At 47.1% G+C, this 23,955-nt stretch overlaps 2 protein-coding genes across 9 annotated transcripts; one reads left to right on the forward strand and one right to left on the reverse strand.

Moving 5' to 3' along the window:
* Nucleotides 1-429: 429 nt before the first annotated feature.
* LOC144486729 (uncharacterized) lies at nucleotides 430-11,408 on the reverse strand. The gene is made up of 3 exons (XM_078204756.1): nucleotides 11,312-11,408; nucleotides 3,741-7,011; nucleotides 430-1,916 (listed from the first exon to the last, which is right to left on the reverse strand). Exon 2 carries the CDS (start codon nucleotides 6,668-6,670, stop codon nucleotides 6,014-6,016), a length of 657 nt encoding a protein of 218 aa, XP_078060882.1. The 5' UTR covers nucleotides 6,671-7,011; nucleotides 11,312-11,408; the 3' UTR covers nucleotides 430-1,916; nucleotides 3,741-6,013.
* Nucleotides 9,957-22,795, forward strand: LOC144486717 (uncharacterized). 8 transcript variants are annotated; one of them, XM_078204729.1, is made up of 4 exons: nucleotides 9,957-10,687; nucleotides 12,164-13,455; nucleotides 16,308-16,385; nucleotides 18,914-22,795. In XM_078204729.1, coding segments are annotated over exons 2-4 (1,014 nt in total). In that variant the 5' UTR covers nucleotides 9,957-10,687; nucleotides 12,164-12,521; the 3' UTR covers nucleotides 18,916-22,795. The 8 variants fall into 8 exon arrangements, 7 of the variants coding, with proteins under 7 accessions (XP_078060855.1, XP_078060857.1, XP_078060854.1 ...); XM_078204728.1 differs by having other exon boundaries at nucleotides 10,549-10,687; nucleotides 16,308-16,425; nucleotides 18,914-19,004; XM_078204730.1 differs by lacking the exon at nucleotides 9,957-10,687 and adding an exon at nucleotides 11,512-11,700.
* Nucleotides 22,796-23,955: the final 1,160 nt, after the last annotated feature.

The raw sequence follows: 23,955 nt of genomic DNA on the forward strand, positions 1-23,955 counted from the left end.
GACTTTTTTGCATTTTTAGTCTGGAAACCTAAACCTGCCGTTTCACTCTCAGTCAGGAATAGATCCCAGTTTTACACCAATCTTTGACAGCACGTTTCCAGCATTCACCATTGTTCTTCCTGACTCTAAACACAGTTGTAAAGGAGCTTCTGTTCCATGTCTGGGAGCTCGGAACCATGGAAAAGAGCGGCTGGGACACATTTTTTTCACACCTCAGGATTCACCCACACGGGGACTTTGCTGTCAGTGAAAAGTGACGAAAAAGACCAAAGTGCTGTTTGTCCCTCTCAGCGTGACCCTGAAGGACTGGGTCTAGAATGAAGTTCTGTTCCTACTGTATCCTCCCTCAGATTGCCCTTTCTGAGCTCCAGCCTGGTGACGTTAAACACTCAAATGGAAAAGACAAAAATCTACAACAATGATTCAATCAAATGTCTATTTCACATTTATTCAGAATATCAAACCTCAACAGAAGAAAAAAGTCAGAGTGAACATGATTCAGTCCTGGATATGATTAACAGCATCGATAAGTGTAGAATCCAAACCTTGCAGTCCCTTGTGAACTCGCCGGTGTGTTAGCAGGTGGGATGACTGAATAAATCCCTTTCCACAGACATTACAGGTGAACGGCCTCTCCCCAGTGTGAACTCGCTGGTGTTTCAGAAGATAAGATAAATGAGAAAATCCCTTCCCACAGACAGAGCAGGTAAATGGTCTCTCCGCACTGTGAACTCTCTGATGTGTCAGCAGGTTGGATGACTGACTGAATCCCTTCCCACACATGGAGCAGGTGAACGGCCTCTCCCCAGTGTGAACCCGCTGGTGGTTCAATAAGTTGGATGAAAGAGTGAATCCCTTCCCACACACGGAGCAAGTGAATGGCCTCTCCTCACTGTGAACCTGCTGGTGTGTCAGAAGGTTGGATGAATTAATGAATCCCTTCCCACAGTCTGAGCAGGTGAAGGCCTCTCCCCAGTGTGAATTCTCTGGCGGTTCAGTAGGGCAGATGGACGGCTGAATCCCTTCCCACACACACAGCAGGTGAATGGCCTCTCCCCAGTGTGAGTATATTGGTGCGTCAGCAGATCCTTTTTGTTTTTAAAGCTCTTCGCAGTCGGAACAATTAAAAAGTTTGTTGTCAGAGTGAACAAGTTGATGTGTCTGCAGGTGGGATGACTGAATGAATCCTTTCCCACACACAGAGCAGGTGAATGGTCTCTCCCGTGTGAATACGTTGGTGTGTCAGCAGATCTTTTTTGCATTTAAAACTCTTCCCACAGTCAGAACATGGAAACATTCTCTCATCAGTGTGAACAAGTTGGTGTGTCACAATGTGGGATGAGCGAGTGAATCCCTTCCCACACACAGGGCAGGTGAACGGCCTCTCCCCAGTGTGAACCCTTTGGTGAGTCAGAAGGTTGTATGAATGGGTGAATCCCTTCCCACAAACGGAGGAGGTGAATGGTCTCTCCCCAGTGTGACTGCACCAATGAACTTCCAGTTGTGATGGGAAACTGAATCCTTTCCCACAATCCACACATTTCCACGGTTTCTCCATGGTGCTGGTGCCCTTGTGTTTCTCCAGGTTGGATGATCAGTTGAAACCTCGTCCACACACACAACATACATGTAGTTTCACCCTGCTGTGAACTGTGTGATGTTTCTTCAGGCTGTGGACTGGTTAAAGCTCTTTCCACAGTCAGTTCACTGGAACACTCTCAATCGGGTGTGTGTTTGTTTCAATGCTTTTCCGGTCACACTGATGTTTAAAATCTTTGCCGACAGACAGAAGAGTCAAACATTTCTCCTCCCACATTCAAAGACCAATGATCTTCAGCTCTGAATGAACAAAGTGACTTTGCCAGTCATGATGTTCGTTTGAGTTTTCTGTCTACCAATCCTCCACTTCCAATATCCTGTAAAAAAAAATTTGGAAAAGTCATCACTGTCAGTCCGGAATAGAAATCCTGAACAGACAATTCTAGTTTCTCCGGAACATTTTTTCCTCTCTTGTTCCCCAAAATCTGTAAATCCCCGTCCCACACACTCTCCCTTCTCCCTGGGCTTAAACCCATCTCACCATCTGCATCATTTCTTTCCTCCACTCCCAGTTTTCTCCCTCCCTCTCCTCTGATTGGGTTCAGTTCTCCAGCTCCTGTCTGCAGACTGACAATAAAACCAATGGGTCTTACTGGGGGTGTTGGGGCCTCCAGCGGGTGTTTGTGAATCCTCCCCGCCCACCTCCCAGGGTTTCCTTCCTTCCCAGAGATCAGAGTCCTCATTGATTTGAGGCCAAAGTGTAACCTCTTATTTATTGTCCCCCTCCCCCATCCTCTGATGTGAACCATCCTCCAGTGGCTGAGCCAGGATGGGGCCGTTAACCTGGGCCTGTTCCCGGGAGGGAGAAGCCCCGCAGCTGCAAACCAGGGAGCTGACAATGATTCTGAAGGGTTTGCGGATCCACAAAGTGTTTCCAAATCCTCCCAGCCACCGCCTAACGCTGACTCCGCTTCTCCGGGACAAACAAGCGCCAAGGACAGCAATGACACTGCGCATGCTCCACATCACAATGCCCGGGGGCTGATTGACGGCAGCTCCGGGCCAATAGGATGAGGGGGCGGGGCTGGAGGACCGAGCTGGAGCGGCTGGACCTCCAACCAATCGGAGTGAATGAGGGGCGGGACCTGAAGCATGCGCAGTGCGGGTAATGGCGACGGACAGACGGACAGTTTTAACCTGGAAGCGAGATCAATCCGAGGTAGAGGGCGGCGTGCGGGGAATGCTAAATGTGGCGGGTGGGTGGAGAGGCTTCATAAACATGTTGTTCCAACCCAAACCCCGGAAATGAACTTCCCGGTCCCCCCATTTGTACCAAATGGAGCAGCAGCTTGTAGTGTTAGACCCAGGCTGACTGCCGCCTGTGGTAAACCACTGTTAAGCTTATTGCCTGTGTGTGTGTGACATGTCTGGGCATGCCCATGCCAGCCCTGCATGAGACTCCTCCCCCCCCCCCCCCCCGTCCAGGTATGAAGGTGACTGCTCCCCACCCTCCTGCCTCAGTTGCTGGACCAGTTCATCAGCATGGGTGTGTGCTCCAAGTCTTTTGCGAATAAAAGCCGATTTGTTCTTGCAAACAAACTAGTCTTTACTTGATTGATAGATAGTGCATCACCGCCATTGAGGCTGCATGTGGGAGGCCGGCAGGGATTGTGATCGGGGAGTGATGTCACAATGGAATGGGTGAGGGTGTGACGTCACAATGGAATGTGTGAGTGTGTGATGTCACAATGGAATGGGTGAGGGTGTGACGTCACAATGGAATGGGTCGGAGTGTGACGTCACAATGGAATGGGTGAAAGTGTGATGTCACAATGGAATGGGTGAGAGTGTGAGGTCACAATGGAATGGGTGAGAGTGTGAGGTCACAATGGAATGGGTGAGGGTTCCAAATTTGCCCGACTTCGGTCATTGCCAAGATTTTCGAGTCCATTATTAAAGCTGAGATCGCAGAGTACTTGGAAGTGCAGGATAAAGTAGGACTGAGTCAGCACGGCTTTGTCAAGGGGAGGTCATGTCTGACAAATCTGTTAGAGTTCTTTGAGGAGCTTTTGATTTGATTTGATTTATTATTGTCGCATGTATTAACATACAGTGAAAAGTATTGTTTCTTGTGCGCTATACAGAGAAAACATAGGGACCTCAGATTGTTGTAAAGAGAGGTTGAAGATGTCTGTGAATACCTCTGCCGGCTGATCCGCACAGGATCTGAATGCACATCCGGGTATCCCATCCGGGCCAGTTGCTTTCTGTGGGTTGACCTTGAAGAAAGCTGCTCTGACATCTGCAATGGAGACCGCAGATACAGGTTCATCCAGGGCTTCCAGGGTGGAGGGCATGCTCTCGCTGACCTCTTGCTCAAAACGAATGCATTGAGCTCATCAGGGAGAGGAGCGTTGGAGCCGGCGATTTTACATATCTTCACCTTGGAGACTGTTATGTCTTGCAGACCTTGCCATAGTCAGCGGGGATTGGTGTGGCTAGCCTGGGACTCTAGCTTGGTCCAGTATTGTCTTTTGGCATCTTTGATGGATCTCCTTAGATCATATCTGGTAACAAAGAAGTTAGATAAAAGAGAACTAGTGGACCTGATTTATTTAGATTTCCAGAAGGCCTTTGACAAGGTGGTGCAGAGGAAACTGTTAAATAAGTTAAGTGCCTATGGTGTTAAGGGTAAGATCCTGGCATGGATAGAGGATTGGCTGGCAGAAGGCAGAGAGTGGGGATAAAGGGGTCTTTCTCAGGATGGCAGCCGGTGACCAGTGGTGTGCCTCAGGGGTCAGTGTTGGGACCGCAACTTTTCACAATATACATTAACGATTTGGAGGAAGGAACTGAAGGCACTGTTGCTAAGTTTGCAGATGATACAAAGATATGTAGAGGGAGAGGTAGTAACGAGGAAGCAGGGGGGCTGCAGAAGGACTTGGACAGGTTAGGAGAATGGGCAAAGAAGCGGCAGATGGAATACAATGTGGAGAAGTGTGAGGTTATGCACTTTGGAAGGAGGAATGGAGGCACAGACTATTTTCTAAATGGGGAAATGCTGAGGAAATCAGAAACACAAAGGGACCTGGAAGTCATTGTTCAAGATTCTCTTAAAGTTAACGTGCAGGTTCAGTTGGCAGTTAGGAAGGCAAATGCAATGTTAGCATTCATGTCGATAGGCCTGGAATACAAGAGCAGGGATATATTTCTGAGGCTGCGTAAGGCTCTGGTCAGCCCCCATTTGGACTGTTGTGAGCAGTTTTGGTCCCCATATCTAAGGAAGGATGTGCTGGCTTTGGAAAAGGTCCAGAGGAGGTTCACAAGAATGATCCCTGGAATGAAGAGCTTGTTCTATGAGGAACAGTTCAGGACTCTGGATCTGTACTCATCGGAGTTTATAAGGATGAGGGGGGATCTTATTGAAACTTACAGGATACGGCGAGGCCTGGATAGAGTGGACGTGGAGAGAATGTTTCCACTAGTAGGAACAGCTAGAAATAGAGGGCACAACCTCAGGCTAAAGGGACGATCCTCTGAAACAGAGATGAGGAGGAATTTCTTCAGCCAGAGAATGGTGAATCTGTGGAACTCTTTGCTGCAGAAGGCTGTGGAGGCCGGGTCATTGAGTGTCTTTAAGACAGAGATAGATAGGTTCCTGATTAATGAGGGGATCAGGGATTATGGGGAAAAGGCAGGAGAATGGGGATGAGAAAAATATCAGCCAAGATTGAATGGCGGAGCAGACTCGATGGGCCGAGTGGCCTAATTCTGTTACTGTGTCTTATGGTCTAATGAGTTGAGACTGGGTGGCGTCGGACGATGTCACTGAGGTGGAAATAGGCAGTCTTGATGATGATGTGGCTGGAAGCTCATCCTGGAGTGAAATATTTCACCATGGTTGTGAACAGCCTGGTTCCGGCTCCGACAGGGAGTGGAGTTTGTCGTGGGGACTGAAGACAATGGGTTCAGACTTCCCAGTATTTATATGGAAAACATTTCTGTTCTCTTAGTCCTGGATGTCAGACAAGTCAGGATGAGTTGGAGGGGAACTTGGAGCTGATGGTGCTAACCACTGTGCCACCGTGCCGCAGAATGCTAAATGGAATGAGAGAGAGAGTGTATGTGTGAGGGGTGTGGGTGGAGATTTAAAGAATGTTCCATAGAAACTACAATTGTCTGTTTTGAATTTCTATCATGTGCTGACAGTGATGATTTTTGTAAACTCCTTTCAGTGGATATTGGAAGGAGAGGTTTTGACTGGAAAAGCACTGAGATTCTCACACCCGTATCAGAGTGTTCCAGTGCACTGATTGTGGAGAGACACAAGGACTCCGACACCATGGAGAAACCATGGAAATGTGGAGACTGTGGGAAGGGATTCAGAGCCCCATCTGGGGTGGAATCTCATCGACGCAGTCACACCGGGGAGAGACCGTTCATATGCTCCACTTGTGGGAAGGGATTCAATCATTCATCGAATCTGCTGAGAGAGAGAGAGAGAGAAAGATTGAGAGAGAAAGAATCCAACCCCTGCAATCACTTGTGAACTTGTTGGTGTCGCTGCAGGTTGGATGACCGATTGAATCCATTTCCCACACACAGAGCAGGTGAACGGTCTGTCCCCAGTGTGAACTCGCTGGTGTCTCTGCCATGTGGATGACCTCCTAAACCTCTTTGTGCAGTGAGAGCAGCTAAGCAGTCTCTCGTCAGTGTGAATGGGTTGGTGGACCATCAGTTCTCGAGAGCTTTTGAAGCCACTCCCACAGTCAGAGCATTTAAAGGGTCTGTCTTGGGTGTGAGTGACCTTGTGGCTCAACAGGTTGGGCAACTGAGTGAATCCCTTCCCACACACACAGCAGGTGAACGGTCTCTCCCCGGTGTGAATGCGCTGGTCGGTCAGCAGATTGTTTAACCGAGTGAATCCTTTCCCACACACACAGCAGGTGAATGGTCTCTCCCCAGTGTGAACTCCCTGGTGTGTTTGTAAATGGGATAACTGAGTGAATCTCTTCCCACACACACAGCAGGTGAATGGTCTCTCTCCAGTGTGACTGCGCCGATGAGTTTCCAGTGCAGATGGGAACCTGAATCCTTTCCCACAGTCCCCACATTTACACAATTTCTCCATGGTGCGGGTGTCCTTGTGACTCTCCAGGCTTGACAATTAGTTCAGTTACAACATAACATGGGTGCGGTCTCTCTGCTGCAATGTATTTTCAGGCTGTTTAACTGGTTAAAGTTCTTTCCACAGTCACTCAGGTGTGTGCATGTTTCAGTGTGTGTGTGTCTCGGTGCTTTTCCAGTCACACTGATGTTTAAAATCTCCTGAAGCAGACAGAGCAGAGAAACATTTCCATTCTAGATTCAAAGCTCGATGATATTCAGGTCCCAATGAACTGAGTGACTATGTTAGATTTTGATGTGAGGTTTGGTTTGATATTCGTCTTTAAATCTTCACCTTCTGATATCCTGCAAAAGGAATTTACAAACATCATCAATGTCAGCACAGGATAGAAATTCAGAACAGACAATTCTAATTTCCAATGAACATTCTTTCCTCTCTCATCCCCAAAGCTGTGAATCTCCATCCCACACCCTCTCCCTCCATTCTCACTCTGCTGTATCTAATATTCACCCTCCCAATTCTCCTGAAGGTACTGATTGAGGCTGATTGACAGATCCATGCTCACTGCTTCCTGTCCACCACACACAAATCATAAGAAACAGGAGCTGCGGTTGGCCATTCAGCCCATCGAACTGCCTCAACCATTCATTGAGAATTGGCTGATCTACCGCAGCATCATTTCCCACGCTATCCCCCAGATAGAGAGAGAATAGAGCCAATGTTTCGAGTCTGGAGGGAGGAAAGAATGTTCCATAGAAATTAGAATTGTCTGTTCTGAATTTCTATCCTGCACTGACACTGATGACCTCTGCAAACTTGTTTTACAGGAAATTGAAAGAGGAATCACAGACCGAAATCTCAGACGTTGTGTCTAGATCTGACAGAGTCATATTCCTCGGGACCTGAATATCATCGGCCTTTAAATCAAGGAGAAATGGTTGTCCGGTCTGGTGACTTGAAAAGATTTCAAACATCAGTGTGACTGGAAAAGTGCCAACACGCTGCAACACTGGAGTGAGTATGTTCTAGTGCATTGACTCAAGAGCTTTAACCAGTTACACAGCAATAAATATCACACCATTCACAGCGGGGGTGGGGGGACTGTTCTGTGTGTGGACGAGTGTTCAACTGAAGAGAAAGGAAAGAACACCTGCACCATGGAGAAACCATGGAAATGTGGGGACTGTGGGAAGAGATACAGAGCCCCATCAGAGCTGGAAGATCATCGGCACAGCCACACTGGGGAGAGACCATTTACTTGCTCTCAGTGTGGGGAGGGATTCACTCGGGTATCCCAGCTGCAGAGACACCAGCGAGCTCACACTGGGGAGAGGCCCTTCACCTGCTCTCAGTGTGGGAAGGGATTCACTCGGGTATCCCAGCTGCAGAGACACCAGCGAGTTCACACTGGGGAGAGGCCGTTCACCTGCTCTCAGTGTGAGAAGGGGTTCAGTCAATTATCCAACCTGCAGAAGCACCAGCGAGTTCACACTGGGGAGAGACCGTTCACCTGCTCTCAGTGCGGGAAGGGGTTCAGTCAATTATCTAACCTGCAGACGCACCAGCGCCTTCATACTGGGGAGAGACCGTTCACCTGCTCTCAGTGTGGGAAGGGATTCACTGATTTATTCACCCTGCGGACTCACCAGCGAGTTCACACTGGGGAGAGACCGTTCACCTGCTCTCAGTGTGGGAAGGGATTCACTGATTTATTCACCCTGCGGACTCACCAGCGAGTTCACACTGGGGAGAGACCGTTCACCTGCTCTCAGTGTGGGAAGGGGTTCAGTCAATTATCCACCCTGCGGACACACCAGCGAGTTCACACTGGGGAGAGACCATTCACCTGCTCTCAGTGTGGGAAGGGTTTCAGAGTTTCATCCGCCCTGCTGAGACACCAAAATGCTCATGAGTGATTTCAGGGGTTGGATTCTGCTGTTATTGTTTCTGCTCTCAATTACATCCAGGACTGCATTTTGTTCATTCTCACAGTTGGTCAATGGGGAGGGTCGGAGGGTTTCTTTCTGCTGGACTGGCCGGTCTCATGACTTTGCCTCCAGTGGGCTGATGCTCTTTGAGTCTTGTTGCGAATACCTGGTTTCAGATTTCACACGGATCACAGAGTGACAGGGTGTGAGGAAGTTAAGAGTTACTATTTCTGTTTGAAACTTCCCAAATGCTCATCCAATTTCCTTTGTAATTGTTTATTGTCTCCACTTCCTCCACCCTCGTAGGCAGCGAGTTCCAGGTCATTACCATTCACTGCATCAAAATATTCTTCCTCACATCCCCCCTTCCTCTCTGACCCAAAACCATAAATCTGTGTCCCCCTCGTCCTTCTCTCGTCAGCTAATGGGAACAGCTTTTCTTTGTCCATCTTATCTAAACCTGTCAGAATCTTGTCCACCTCTATCAAATCTACCCTCAACCTCCTTGCTCCAAGGGGAACAACCCTAGCCTGACATTGACAATAAAGAACAAACTAACAGAATATGTTAATACCTGAAATCAAATGGGAATGTTTAATTTCTGTTTTAAAGAAATCATGAATATATTGTCCCGTACAATAAAGGGATTTGAATAACTCAGCTTGAGTGCAGTTGAATGAAATGTCTCAATCGCGTATCCACCCACAGTCGAGAGGAAGTGTGGAATGTGTAGCTGGAAATCCCTCCCTAACAGCACTGTGGGTGTACTTACACCTTCGGCATTATAGCAGTTCAGGAAGGCAGTGTTGGCGCTGATCGTGGCCGAGGCGGCTACATACAGCCACATATTCTGTTATAACTGAAGGACTGCAGATTAAATGTGCGGCATTATGGGACTGGACTATCTTGACCACATTCCTGTGACTGCTCAGTTTCTGCAATCATGAACCATTAAAGCTGCTTAGCAGGGTCCTGACAGAGGACCTGGTGAGAATATTTACTCAGAATGAGTGAGAATGAAACTTATTCCAGGACCGGCTGGTGTTCAGTGGCTGAGATTCCCGAATCTGTAAAAAGGGGGTCTGACCAGTGGTAGGTAGTCCGGTAAGAAGCGTTCTCATGCATTATTTAAATTATTTTATCATGAAGTTGTGATCAGAACTGTGAGGGACTTGTAACCCAATAGTTGTTGAATTGACGGTAAACTCCAAGTAGCACTGGACTGAAAAGGGGGTCTGACCAAGAAGTGAAGTGATCTCAGGCATTGTTTAAATTACATCATCATTGGCCAACTTCCCCTTTGTGATGTCACAATGGAGTCCTGCCTGAATCAGCCAATAGGAATCACTCTGCTCCGCGGTGACGTCTCTGGGTTCCAGTGCTCAGGCCCGGGCGCACGGACCCGGGAGCCCCACCCCCACCCATTGTTCCCCTCCCCCTGCACCACATCGAGCCAAGGTTTCCAGGCAACCGGCTGGCGGCTCCGGCCAGAGCGAGAAGCTGCTCGGTAATCTCCCCCTCCCCCCGGCCCGGGACTGCGCATGTCCAAGAGAGGGGGAAGCTGCGAATTGCAGGGCAGATCCTGCCCCCTGACCTTCTGAGGTGTTGATTAATAGGAAGAGTTGAAGGACCGGAAGGACTCTGGTCCTCCAGCTGATCAGAGCGCGGGCTTTGCGTGAATGAAGATTGAGCTTCAGACAGACTGAAACTTCCTCCTGTCTCCAACATCAGAGAGGTTGTTTCTGTAGTGAAGTGGTTGTCACGTTTGCCTGACACGCGAAAGGTCCCCGGGTCAGAACCGGGCAGGAATGTTAATTTGTTAATTCCAGCATCAAAGTGGGAAGGGGGAGGAAGGTGAGCTGTTGCCTGCCTGCCTGCTGTCCGGCCTGCCTGCCTGCCTGTCGTCTGGCCTGCCTGCCGTCTGGCCTGCCTGTCTTCCGTCCGTCCGCCCACTGGAGGGTGCTCTCTCCCTGGAGGGAGAGAGGACACGGAGTGACTTTCTTTCTTTTTTCTTTCCATCTATGGGAGGGAGGACTGCACGTTTCAACATCGAGGGACTGAGTGGTTGGGCTGGTGCCCTCATCATCAGAAGGTCGGTGCCTGAAAGGGATGGGGGGGTGAAGTAAATTCAGACTGTTTTTTCCATCTGGGGGGGGGGGCGGCGGTGAAGACACCCCGGACTTGAACTGTTTGCGCCCAAAAGGGCTGGAGGAGTAAAGTCCCCCACCCACTGCTGCTGCCCCCAACACCGGCGCCCCCAACACCGGCACCCCCTCCCCTCTTTCCCCCTGACTGGGGCACCGGCCCCCCTCCGTGCCTTGTCCCTCGTCCTCCCTCCTGCTCCTCCTCTCTCCTCTCTCGCTCCGGGGAGAGAGCACCTAGATCCCCATCCACCTACCCTGCCCTCCCTTATTTTTCCCTCCTCTTATACGTCCTGCCGTGGCAGAGCCTTCTCGGCCCACCTATGCGGGCGTGGCGGCTGCCAGAGCCCCCGCCGCTCCCAAGGCCCTGCCACCTTTTTCGTTGCTCACGCGGCAGCTCGGGGTTAAGTGCTACGCCCACCCCGACATGTCCATCGAGGCCTGTGTCAAGGCAATGGCTGGGGTTGTCGGCCCCTCAGCCATTGTCGCGGCCTCTAAGATGTCCGGCCGGGCCGTATTCTTTTTGAAGGCCACCCACCCGCCACATTTATCATTCCCCGCGCGCCGCCCTCTACCTTGTATTGTTCTCGCTTCCAAGTTGAAACCGTCCGTCCGCCGCCGCCGCCGCCATTACCCGCACTGCGCATGCTTCAGGTCCCGCCCCTCATTCACTCCGATTGGTTGGAGGACCAGCCGCTCCCGCTCGGTCCTCCAGTCCCGCCCCCTCTTCCTATTGGTCCGGAGCTGGCGTCAATCAGCTCCCGGGCATTGTGATGTGGAGCATGCGCAGTGTCATTGCTGGCCTTGGCGCTTGTTTGTCCCGGAGAAGCGGAGTCAGCGTTCGGCGGTGGCTGGGAGGATTTGGAAACACTTTGTGGATCCGCAAACCCTTCAGAATCATTGTCAGCTCCCTGGTTTGCAGCTGCGGGGCTTCTCCCTCCCTCCCTCCCGGGAACAGGCCCAGGTTAGCGGCCCCATCCTGGCTCAGCCACTGGAGGATGGTTCACATCAGAGGATGGGGGAGGGGGACAATAAATAAGAGGTTACACTTTGGCCTCAAATCAATGAGGGTTCTGATCTCTGGGAAGGAAGGAAACCCTGGGAGGTGGGCGGGAAGGATTCACAAACACCCGCTGGAGGCCCCAACATCCCCAATAAGACCCATTGGTTTTATTGTCAGTCTGCAGACAGGAGCTGGAGAACTGAACCCAGACAGAGGAGAGGGAGGGAGAAAACTGGGAGTGGAGGAAAGAAATGGTAGAGATGGGTTTGGATTTCAGCCCAGGGAAGAGGGAGAGTGTGTGGGACGGAGATTTACAGATTTGGGGGAACAAGAGAGGAAAAAATGTTCCAGACGAACTAGAATTGTCTGTTCAGAGTTTGTATCGTGTTCTGACAGTGATGACTTTTCTAAACTGTTTTTACAGGATATTGGAAGTGAAAGATTGGCAGACAGAAAATTCAAACCGGACATCACATCTGACAAAGTCATTCAGTTCCTTCGGAGCTGAATATCATTGGTCTTTGAATATAGAAAGAGAAATATTTGTCTGTTCTGCCTGTGGGCAAAGAAATTAAACATCACTGTGACTGGAAAAGCATCGAGACAAACACACACCCGAGTGAGAGTGTTCCAGTGAACTGAATGTGGAAAGAGCTTTAACCAGTTACACAGCCTGAAAAAACATCACAGTTCACAGCAGGGTGAAACTACGTGTATGTTGTGTGTGTGGATGAGGCTTGAACTGATCATCCAACCTGGAGAAACACAAGGACACCCGCACCATGGAGAAACCGTGGAAATGTGTGGATTGTGGGAAGGGATTCGGTTTCCCATCACAACTGGAAGTTCATCGGCGCAGTCACACTGGGGAGAGACCGTTCACCTGCTCCGTCTGTGGGAAGGGATTCACCCATTCATACAACCTTCTGACTCACCAACGGGTTCACACTGGGGAGAGGCCGTTCACCTGTCCTGTGTGTGGGAAGGGATTCACTCGCTCATCCCACATTGTGACACACCAACTTGTTCACACTGATGAGAGAATGTTTACATGTTCTGACTGTGAGAAGAGTTTTAAATGCAAAAAGGATCTGCTGACACACCAACGAATTCACACTGGGGAGAGACCGTTCACCTGCTCTGTGTGTGGGAAAGGATTCATTCAGTCATCCCACTTGCAGACACATCAACTTGTTCACTCTGATAACAAACTTTTTAATTGTTCCCACTGTGCGAAGAGCTTTAAAAGTAAAAAGGATCTGCTAACGCACCAATATGCTCACACTGGGGAGAGGCCATTCACCTGCTGTGTGTGTGGGAAGGGATTCAGCCGTCCATCTGCCCTATTGAACCACCAGAGAATTCACACTGGGGAGAGGCCCTTCACCTGCTCAGACTGTGGGAAGGGATTCACTCGTTCATCCAACTTATTGAATCACCAGCGAGTTCACACTGGGGAGAGGCCGTTCACCTGCTCTGTGTGTGGGAAGGGATTCAGTCAGTCATCCAACCTGCTGACACACCAGAAAGTTCACAGTGCGGAGAGGCCACTTACCTGCTCTGTCTGTGGGAAGGGATTTTCTCATTTATCTTATCTTCTGAAACACCAGCGAGTTCACACTGGGGAGAGGCCGTTCACCTGTAATGTCTGTGGAAAGGGATTTATTCAGTCATCCCACCTGCTAACACACCAGCGAGTTCACAAACGACTGCAAGGTTTGGATTCTACTCTTAATGATGCTGTTAATCATATCCAGGACTGAATCGTGTTCACTCTGACAGTCTTCATCCGTTGAGGTTTAATATTCTGAATAAATATGAAATAGACCAGCTTTGTTTTTTAAAATTGTTGTAGATTTTTGTCTTTCCCACCTGACTGTTTAACATCACCAGGCTGGAGCTCAGAAAAGACAATCGGGGGTGGATCATATGGCAAACAGGACGCAGTCCTTCAGGGTCACAGAGGGACAAACAGCACTTTGCTCTTCCTCGTCTCTCTTCACGACAGCAAAGTACCCGTGTGGTTTAATCCTGAGATGTGCAAGAATCTCAGTCACTCCCTTCTATGTTTCAGCGCTCCTAGACCAGGAACAGAAGTTCCTTTACAACTGTGTTTAGAGTCAGGAAGAACAACAGTGAATGCTGGAAGCATGCTGCTAAATCAGAGATTGGTGCAAAACTGGGATCTGTTCCTGACTGAGAGTGAAATGGCAGGATTAGATTTCCAGACTGAAAATGCAGAAAAGTCTAAAATATTTTAATGTGTTTGTGTGTCAGTGCCAGTTTATTGAACAGAAACCAGCTCAAAATAAATTGGTTAAAGTCTGCATTAAAGTAGCAGCTGGAGAGTTCAAAGGAACCTGTTATCTGCTGGGACAATTAGACAACAATTTGATTCCCACTGAGACCCACAGTGAATGAGGCTCCCGCGGGCCTCATACAAAAAGTGACGCAGACGTTTCAGGGTCAGAGAAAAAGAGTCGGATCTCAACGAAAATGCGCAGGAAATGAAGGCCACAATACAGCCCCAGCTGAATAATATTCCCCCACTGAGCTCAGCCATTGTCAGTGTTGTGAAATGTCACATTTGCCATCCTATTATTCCCGGATCAAATCCAACCATTCTCCGATCCCATCCGCACAAAATCTGCAGATTACCCCGGGTGAATAACTTCCTTAATCTGTACTTAGAAAAATTCTGGATTCGGTGCCTATCTGCCCGGCGACACATTTTAAAAGTGATCTATTATCAAATGCAGCCTCAGAATTGTTCCATTTTCAAGTCCGTGGAGCAGAAATAATAACTGATTGAAATCAGAGCTTTTCTATTTGGGGAATAGAGGGGTACAGTGAAGATTTACTATGCTGATTCCTGGGATGGCAGCTCTGTCATATGAGGAGAGATTAAATCCGTTAGGATTATATTCACTGCGGTTTCGAATAGTGAGAGGGGGTCTCATAGAAACTTATAAAATTCTAACAGGGTTCGACAGGGTAGATCCAGAAGACTGTTCCCAATGGTGGAATCCAGAACCATGGGTCATCTTTTGAAGATAAGGGAAAAACTGAGGTGAAGGGAAATTCCTTCATCCAGAGAGTGTTGAATGTATGGAATTCAATACCACCGAATGTAGTTGAGGCCAAAACGTTGTCTGATTTCAAGAAGAAATTTGATATAGCTCTTGGGGCTAAAGGGGTCGAGGGGGAAGGAGGATCAGGATATTGAATTCCATGATCAGCTATGATTACGATGAATGGCGGAGAAGGCTCCTGCTTCTAGTTTCTATGTTATGAGTCCGTGAAATATTTCCTGGTGCAGAGTTGAGTGACTACTTATCCCCGGTATACTTACAGCACTAACTATTAATTATGTTGAGTCCTGGATGCTACTCATTAATCCCTGTACGTTAGGCTGCTGAATCATTGAATCCCGACAATGCAGGATGGAGCCTGTCCCGACAACAATCCCACCCAGGCCCTATCCCCGTAACCCACATATTTACCCTGCTATCCCCTGACACTTAGGGTAATTTTGCGTGGCCAATCCAGCAAACCTGCACAGTTTAGGAATGTGGAGGGAAACTGGAGCACCTGAGGAAACCCACGCAGACACGGTGAGAAAGTGCAAACTCCACAGAGACAGTGACCCGAGGCTGGAATCGAACCCGTGTCCCTGGGGCTGTGAGGCAACAATGCGAACCACTGCGCCACCGTGTCACCCATAAATGATTAAATTAGAAAAAAGGATCTGCCTTAAGAAAGATTGATGGACTGAGTTCTGAGGAAAGCGAGTTAACCAGTTAATGAGACAGAATAAGTGATGATGTGGGAGAGAGCAGAGAGAGAGCAAAGACTTTAGAAATAAGTTTACGGCCAGGGAAGGAATGTGATTGGAAAGTGCCAGCTATATTAAATCATTAACTAACAGTGATTGGTTCACTGGTTACGGGGCGGCATGATGCCACAATGGTCAGCGCTGCTGTCTCACAGTGTCAGGGACCCGGGTTCAATTCCGGCTTCGGATCACTTTCTGTCTGAGTTTGCATGTTCTCCCAGTGTCTACGTGGGTCCCCTTCGGGTTCTCCTGTTTCCTCCCACAGTCCAAAGATGTGCAGGTTAGGTTGATTGGCCATGCTAAATTGACCCGAGCGTCAGGGGATACGCAGGGTAAATACATGGAGTTGCGGGAGTGGAGCCTGGGTGGTATTGTGACCGGTATAGACTCGATGGGGCGAATGGCCTCCTTCTGCACTGCAGGGATTTTATGATTCGCAGCTGACGTCAGCTCAGGGAGATGAGCCAATCGCAGCACTGAGAAACGCCTCCCTGTTTCTGAATACTTGAAGCTGCCTCTGATCTGAGTTCACTCTGTGATATAAGACTAGAGGCAGCAACTTATTGTAAACATTGTCGCTGCTTACTGTCCAATCAGGAACCATGTATCTCCTGTGTGCTTTACTGATAACAATGACCACGCTGCCCGGTGAGTCTGAGCTCAGATCCTCAGTGTGTGTTTCATGGGTTATATTTGTTCACAGATTTCTCACACATTCTACATTTTGTTGCAGGAATCAATGGCCAAGATTCAGTTTCCCAGGACCCGGCTGAATTAACGGTTCAGGAAGGATTGAACGTAATAGTGAATTGTAATTACACAACAACGGATGCTTTTCCAAATCTCTTCTGGTACATCCAGTATCCCGGGGAAGCTCCGAGATATTTACTGCAGAAATATAGCACGGGGGGCGGAGAAAAGTCTCCAGATTTCCCTGACCGGTTTTCTGCTGATTTGGACAAGGACAAGAAAACAGTTCCTTTAAATATCACTGGGGTCCATGTCTCTGACTCTGCCGTGTATCACTGTGCGCTGAGCCCCACACTGTTACAAAGGCGCAGTGAGCCCGTACAAAAACCTGCAAAGGCACTCTCACCTCCTCTCACTGAATCAGATCTGTGACCTGGATTGTGAACTGTTAATACAAACAGAACAATTGTATAACGAAGAGTTAGTCCGAATGTTCTCATTCCATGGTGCTGAATGTGCCATTCTTGTTTAAACACTCTGCAATGCTGAGACTGGGAGAAGTGAACAACAGGGGGCAGCATTGCAGCTTCCATTTTACTATTATTCCTTCCAAAGTGGATAAGCTCACACTTACCAACGCTATACTCCATCTGCCAGATCCTCGCCCACTCACTTAGCCTATCCAAATCTCTCTGCAGACTTACCGCATCCTCCACGCAATTCACTTTCCCACTCATCTTTGTGTCATCCGCAAACTTTGTTACCCAACACTCGGTCCCCTCCTCCAGATCGTCTATGCATATGGTAAATACTTGAGGCCCCGGCACCAATCCCTGTGGCACGCCACTAGTCACCAACTGCCAACCAGAAAAGCGCCCATTTATTCCAACTCTCTGCTTCCTGTTAGATAGCCAATCCCCAATCCACGCTAACACTTTACCCCTAACTCCGTGCACCCTGATTTTCTGCAGCAACCTTTTGTGAGGCACCTTATCGAACGCCTTCTGGAAATCCAAAAACACCACATCCACTGGTTCCCCTCTGTCAACCGCACTCGTTACATCAACATAAAAATCCAGTAAATTTGTCAAACACGACTTTCCCTTCATGAATCCATGCTGCGTCTGCTTGATCAAACCATTTTTTTCCAGGTGTCCTGCTATTTCTTCCTTAATGATGAATTCCAGCAATTTCCCAACTACGGACGTTAAGCTAACCGGCCTGTAGTTACCCGCCTTTTGTCTACCTCCTTTTTTAAACAGTGGCGTCACATTAGCTGTTTTCCAATCAGCCGGCACTTCCCCAGAGTCCAGCGTATTTTGATAAATTACAACCAACGCATCCTCTATTACTTCTGCCATTTCTTTCAGTCCCCTGGGATGCATTCCATCCGGGCCCGGGGACTTGTCTACCTTTAGTCCCATTAGCCTCCCAAGCACTACCTCTTTAGTAATAGTAATCATTTTAAGGACCTCATCCCCTACAGTCCCATGACCGTCAATTTTCGGTAAGCTATTTGTGTCCTCTACCGTGAAGACTGATACAAAAAACTTGTTTAAGGCCTCAGCCATTTCCTCGTTTCCCATTATTAAATCCCCCTTCTCATCTACTAAGGGTCCAACATTTACTTTAGCTACTCTTTTCCTTTTTATATATTTGTAAAAACTTTTACTATCTCTCTGTCCCTCCCCCCCCCCCTGGGCTTTGCCCCCCCCCCCCCCTGGGCTTTGCCCCCCCCCCCTGGGCTTTGCCCCCCCCCCCCCGGGCTTTGCCCCCCCCCCCGGGCTTTGCCCCCCCCCGGGCTTTGCCCCCCCCCCCCCGGGCTTTGCCCCCCCTGGGCATTGCCCCCCCCCGAGCATTGCCCCCCCCCGAGCATTGCCCCCCCAACCCACACATCCTGGGACACTAAGTGGCAATTGAGCATGGCCAATCAACCTAACCTGTACATCTTATAAACAGTAAGAAGTCTCACAATACCAGGTTAAAGTCCAACAGGTTTATTTGATCGCACGAGCTTTCGGAGCACTGCTCCTTCATCAGGTGAATGGCCACTCACCTGATGAACCTGGTGTTGTGTGCCCACCCCAGTCCAACGCCGACATCTCCACGTCATCTTATGGACTGCAGATTGATTCTCTGTAGAATCCTGTTCTTTCTCTCTATCAACATTCCTCTGCAAGTTTTATTTCCTTCAAGTACCCATCCAATTTCATTTTGAAATGATTGAATCTTCTGTTCCACCATCCTCATAGGCAGCGAGTTCTAGATCATGTGCTCTCCCTACCTAAATATAAATCTTCCTCAAATCCCTGCTCTACCACTACTCAAGTAATGTCCTGTATGTTACACTTTTATCCAGTATTATAGACATCTGTCTGGCAGCCTGCATGGAGATTTTCAGCTCCCTGTGTCCAGGACAGGAAGCCGTGAGCATGGATCTGTCAATCAGCCTCAATCAGCACCTTCAGGAGAATTGGGAGGGTGAATATTAGATACAGCAGAGTGAGAATTGAGGGAGAGTGTGTGGGATGGAGATTTACTGCGTTTGGGGAATGAGAGAGGAAAGAATGTTCCATAGAAACTAGAATTGTCTGTTCTGAATTTCTGTCCTGTACTGACACTGATGAATTTTGTAATCTCCTTTTGCAGGATATCAGAAGGTGGGGATTTACAGACAGAAATCTCGAATCAAACGTCACATCAACATCTGACAGACATTTGATTGATTGGGACCCGAATATCATTGGCCTTTCAATCTTGAAGGAGAAATCTTTTAATGTTCTGTCTGCGTCAGAATTTTTTATAACATAAATGTGACTGGAAATACACCAAGACACAGACACACCTGAGTGAGAGTGTTCCAGTGCACTGAGTGTGGAAAGAGCTTTAACCAGTTACACAGCCTGAAAATACATCGCAGTATTCACAGCGGGGAGAGACTGTACCCGTGTTCTGTGTGAGATTTAATTGACTGTTTAACCAGGAGGGTGACAAAGACACCTGCACCATGGAGAAACCGTGGAAATGTGGGGACTGTGGGAAGGCATGTCAGTGCCCATCTGAGCTGGAAACCCATCAACGCAGCCACACCGGGGAGAGACCATTCACCTGCCTTGAGTGTAGGAAGTGTTTCACTCAGTCAAGCAACCTGCTGAGACACAAGCGAGTTCACACTGGGGAGAAACCGTACACTTGCTGTGTGTGTGGGAAGGGATTCACACATTCGTCCACCCTGCAGGATCACCAGCGGGTTCACACCGGGGAGAAGCCTGTCACCTGCTCCAAGTGCGGGAAGGGATTCAGTCGGTTATCAAACCTGCAGGAACACCAGCGAGTTCACACTGGGGAGAAACCATGCACCTGTTGGGCGTGTGGGAAAGGATTCACTCAGTCATCCAGCCTGCTGAGACACCAGCGAGTTCACAAGTGATGACAGGGGTTGGATTCTGTTTTATTGCTGCTGTTAATCACATCCAGGACTGAACCATGTTCATTCTGACAGTTGGTGAAGTGGGAGGGTCGGAGGGTTTCTTTCTGCTGGACTGGCCGGTCTCACGACTTTGCTTCTAGTTCGCTGATGCTCTTTGAGCCTGGGAGAGCACATTGCCACTGAAATGATCCACAAAAGCTGATGAAGGACATTTATTTTATCCTGGATAGTAAATAGTGTTTTTCCTACCACTACAGGTAGATTTAAAATAAATACAGAAAGGACTGGAAAAACACAACACGTCTTGCAGCATCTGTGGAGAGAGAAACAGTGTTAATGTTTCACACTACTGGATTGGGAATCAATCTTGTAAACCTCCTCTGAACTGCTTCCAATGTATTTATATCCTTTGTTTAATAGGAGACAAAATTGTACCCTGTGTTCAAGGTGCAATCTCAGCAACGCCCTGCACAACTGAAGCATAACATCTTTACTTCTATGTTCAATTTCTCTCAGAATAAAGGATAACATTCCATTTATAAGAACTTTGATTTGTTTGAACTAAGATTTATGAGGGTTCTCTTGTTTACAATAACTTCCCTCATCGTAAATCACACCAGGTTCCAGTGACTTAATCATATGGCAAGAAAGAACACTTTAAATGGTGAATTCAGAAAGTTTATTAACCATTAAAAATGTAACGAGTCAGAAAGATAAAAAAGCAAAGTATCGATCAACAGCAAAAGGAGGAGAGCTTAACTTCAACTTCTCCATCCTTCTCAAACCAGGACATGAAGTGATGGCTCTGAAAACGTGGATAACTTGTAAAACTAACAGCTCTCAACGTCTCTCTGTAGGGGACAGTGTGAGGCACTGCTGCCTCACAGCAGAGGGTTCGAGTCCCGGCTTGGGTCACTGGCTGTGCGGAGTTCGCCCATTCTCCCCGTGTCTGTGCAGGTTTCCTCTGGGTGCTCCGGTTTCCTCCCACAGTCCGAAAGACGTGCTGGTTGGGTACATTGGCCATGCTAAATTCTTCCTCAGTTTACCCAAACAGGCACCAGAGTGTGGCGACTGGGGGATTATCAGAGTAACTTCATTGCAATGTTAATGTAAGTCTATGTGTGACACTAATAAACAAACTATAAAAAAAGTTAACTTTTAAAAACTTCTACCAGATTGGTTTCTCGAATCCCCTTTTTTATACTTTCAAAATGTAGAAAGCCATCCTCAGCTAATTGTTAGGAATTAGCCAATTGGTCTATAACTTGTCAATAATGAAATTGATTTGGTTTTTAGCTAATTGCACATATTGTCTTAATTTTAAGACATACCTTTCTCTCAAACGATATCTCTTAGCTTGGGGTAGCCCAAGTGTTGACCGATAATTGGTTCACATCAGTCATTCAATGTTGAGACATCTTGAACAGGAGCCGATTCATTCCCTCCAGTCAAGGTTAACAAGTCCTTTCATCTTTCTTTATTCTGTCAGCATGGGAAGGGAACATCTTATAATTCCCACAGCATTTTAACCATTCTTAAAGTGTTTATAATTCTAAAAGTTATAAACCTGTGTTCAAATTTATATTTCCAGCCTTTATAACATATGTATTAATGAATCATTTATTATTTAATTGTCTCACAATTAATGCTGTCTATTTAACTAATCTGGCTGCTTTCCAATTGTGGGAACTTCAGGCCACAAAAAAGGTAGTTAGAGTCGTAGAGGTTTACAGCATGGAAACAGGCCTTTCGGCCCAACTTGTCCATGCTGCCCAGTTTTTACCACTAAGCTAGTCCTAATTGCCCTGGAATATTACTCATGATCTGTGCTTCCAAGCATTTTGAATGTGCATCTACAACAAGCAAAAACATGTGATTCATGAAAGGCCCCCCAAGGGCCACATGTAGTCTGGACCACGGCCTATCAGGCCACTCCCGAGGATGAAGTGGTAATGTACCCAGTGTGTTGTGGGGAATGAACTCAGAAGAATCATTCAACACTCAAACCTGATTCAATCGACAAACAGTTTATTGAGCTAGGCCAGTGGGGAGAAGCCACAGGGGCTGACCATGTGTAACTCCACCCAACAAAGAATATCATCAATTCTTATCCAGTTACTCAGCCCATCCCGGCTGGACACAATCCAATCAGAATGGTGATAGATTACATACATTATAGGTTCAATAAAATTAGTATCTGGGCATTATGGGGCTTTGTGATCATCTCATGGACAGATAGGTGCCCCCATCATGATGTTTTCCAGACCCCCTCGTCTACCATCCTTGGGGTTTTCTTTGTACATAGACTCAGTTTGAAAAGGGGTGGATTAAAAATTCTCAAATGGATGTCAGCACCCTTCCTTTGTTTCAATCTAATGACCACACGGTCTGGGAACATTTCTATTTAATAATCTCTCCTTTTAAACTCTGTTCTTCAGTATCCAATTCCAGAATTTTCCTTTTCATTGTGTTAATTGTGTCAGGATTAAATCTTTGGACCTGACAGGAAGTTTAACCCAAGATCAATCCAACACAGGATTGGTCAGAATCGTTTCATATGTACCAAATTTTAAATAACTGAAGGGGGCGACCTTTATGCTTAATATCATGGATATTTTTACGTGTGTATATCAAATTTATTTTAAAATATTGTCAACAGTTCACAGCAATGCGATGACTCATGGAGAGGCTCCTTGCACCCCCTAATCACTTCAGACAGCCTTAATCACTTTAGACTCCAAGCAGGGAAACACAGACAATAGCTCAACTGATTAGATTATGCAAGAAGCTCAAATCACAAAGGGAGCCCTCCAGAAACAGATCAGCCCAGGGGAAATGGGATCAGCTCCACCTATCTATAATGGCTGTTTTAATATCTCGCTATTGTGCCACTGCTTTGTGTTATGAGCTGGTACTGATCATGTAACTTGTCGTAAATGTTGAACCTATTACCATATGTTTGGCATGAAGTTCAAAACCCTATAAACTGTAAAGCGCATAATGGCCAGGCAGAGCAGTTGACGAGCAGCTGTCTCTCCCCAGGCCTGCGGTTTTGTTATTTTAAACAGAGAATAAAATTTGTGTTGCCTTTTTGTACTGTACTCATGTCTGCTTGTCTTTCATGCTGGTAGGAAGTGAGAAAACTTCCCCTTACAATAACCATGACAAATTAAAACTCTCAATTTCATGAGTGAGTTTTATCTGGATTAAAATTCCCACATGTTTAGTAAAATATCCTGGAATCCTGTCTCTGGACAGTAAATATGGCTCCAGGTTCATAACTTTTGAAAAAAAAAGCTTTATTCATTACACTTCCATTTTAAAAATCTGTTTGATTTAAATCACAGACAAAAAACCTCAAAGCTTAAAGCGTTCAACCCACAAATATCATCCACACACCAACAGAGAAACTTAGCATGTGCTTTACAATAATAACCAAAATTAATTACTTAAGCATTCTTCTGATTCTGTTTTTAAACTCCCAAAAATGCCTTTAATTAAAGACTCAAGGTAAGGTTAATTCCCCAGAAAGATAAACCTTAACAAATGTAGCCCAAAACAATGATAAAACACATCTACAAACATCCACACAAAAACAAACAAAACACACAGATTCTCACAGCTTGCAAATTTCAAACAATGAATCCTCAGCATTCTCTCTCGCAGCTATAACTTCTTAAAGCGACAGAGCACTACAAGCTCACAACTCCTTGATTAAAATAAGATGCAAGATCCTTCATTGTAACTTAACCCTTTTTAAGCCAACTTCCAAGGCCTGATTTTATCAGCAACATCTAATCTTTGTTAATTTAAAATCCCAAACACGTTACCACCTGCAAACTCTTTGTTCTTTATCTGGTGTTGAGGTGACAACAAAATAAAATTCTCAGTTATTCCAAATTCCTCCAGGGTATGCTTAAAATTTCCACATTTAACTGGCTCCAATAAATCCACAATTATAAACTAAAATAGACACGAGTTTCTGGGTGATTTAAAAACAAGTTAAAAACAAGATGCCAGAGGAAAGATAGAACAGGAGGAAAGAAAGGAGGGGGAGTTGCACTTTTGATTCAGGAAAACATCACGGCAGTACTGAGAGGGGATATATCCGAGGGTTCGCCTACTGAGTCAAAAGGGTTGAACTGAGAAAGAAGGGGGAAATCACTTTGATATGGTTGTACTATAGGCCCCCAAATAGTCGGTGGGAAATTGAGGAGCAAATATGTAAGGAGATTACAGATAGTTCCAAGAAAAATTGGGT

Source organism: Mustelus asterias, unplaced genomic scaffold (assembly GCF_964213995.1).
Source record: "Mustelus asterias unplaced genomic scaffold, sMusAst1.hap1.1 HAP1_SCAFFOLD_433, whole genome shotgun sequence".
NCBI lineage: Eukaryota > Metazoa > Chordata > Chondrichthyes > Carcharhiniformes > Triakidae > Mustelus > Mustelus asterias.

What these genes read in the sequence shown, in the direction of transcription:
- LOC144486729 (XM_078204756.1), bottom strand. Translation starts at nt 6,670, where the DNA reads ATGGAGAAATTGTGTAAATGTGGGGACTGTGGGAAAGGATTCAGGTTC.
- LOC144486717 (XM_078204725.1), top strand. Translation starts at nt 12,522, where the DNA reads ATGGAGAAACCGTGGAAATGTGTGGATTGTGGGAAGGGATTCGGTTTC. An exon ending in AGTTCACAAACGACTGCAAG is followed by an intron (nt 13,456 to 16,307) that starts GTTTGGATTCTA and finishes ATTTTGTTGCAG; the next exon opens with GAATCAATGGCCAAGATTCA.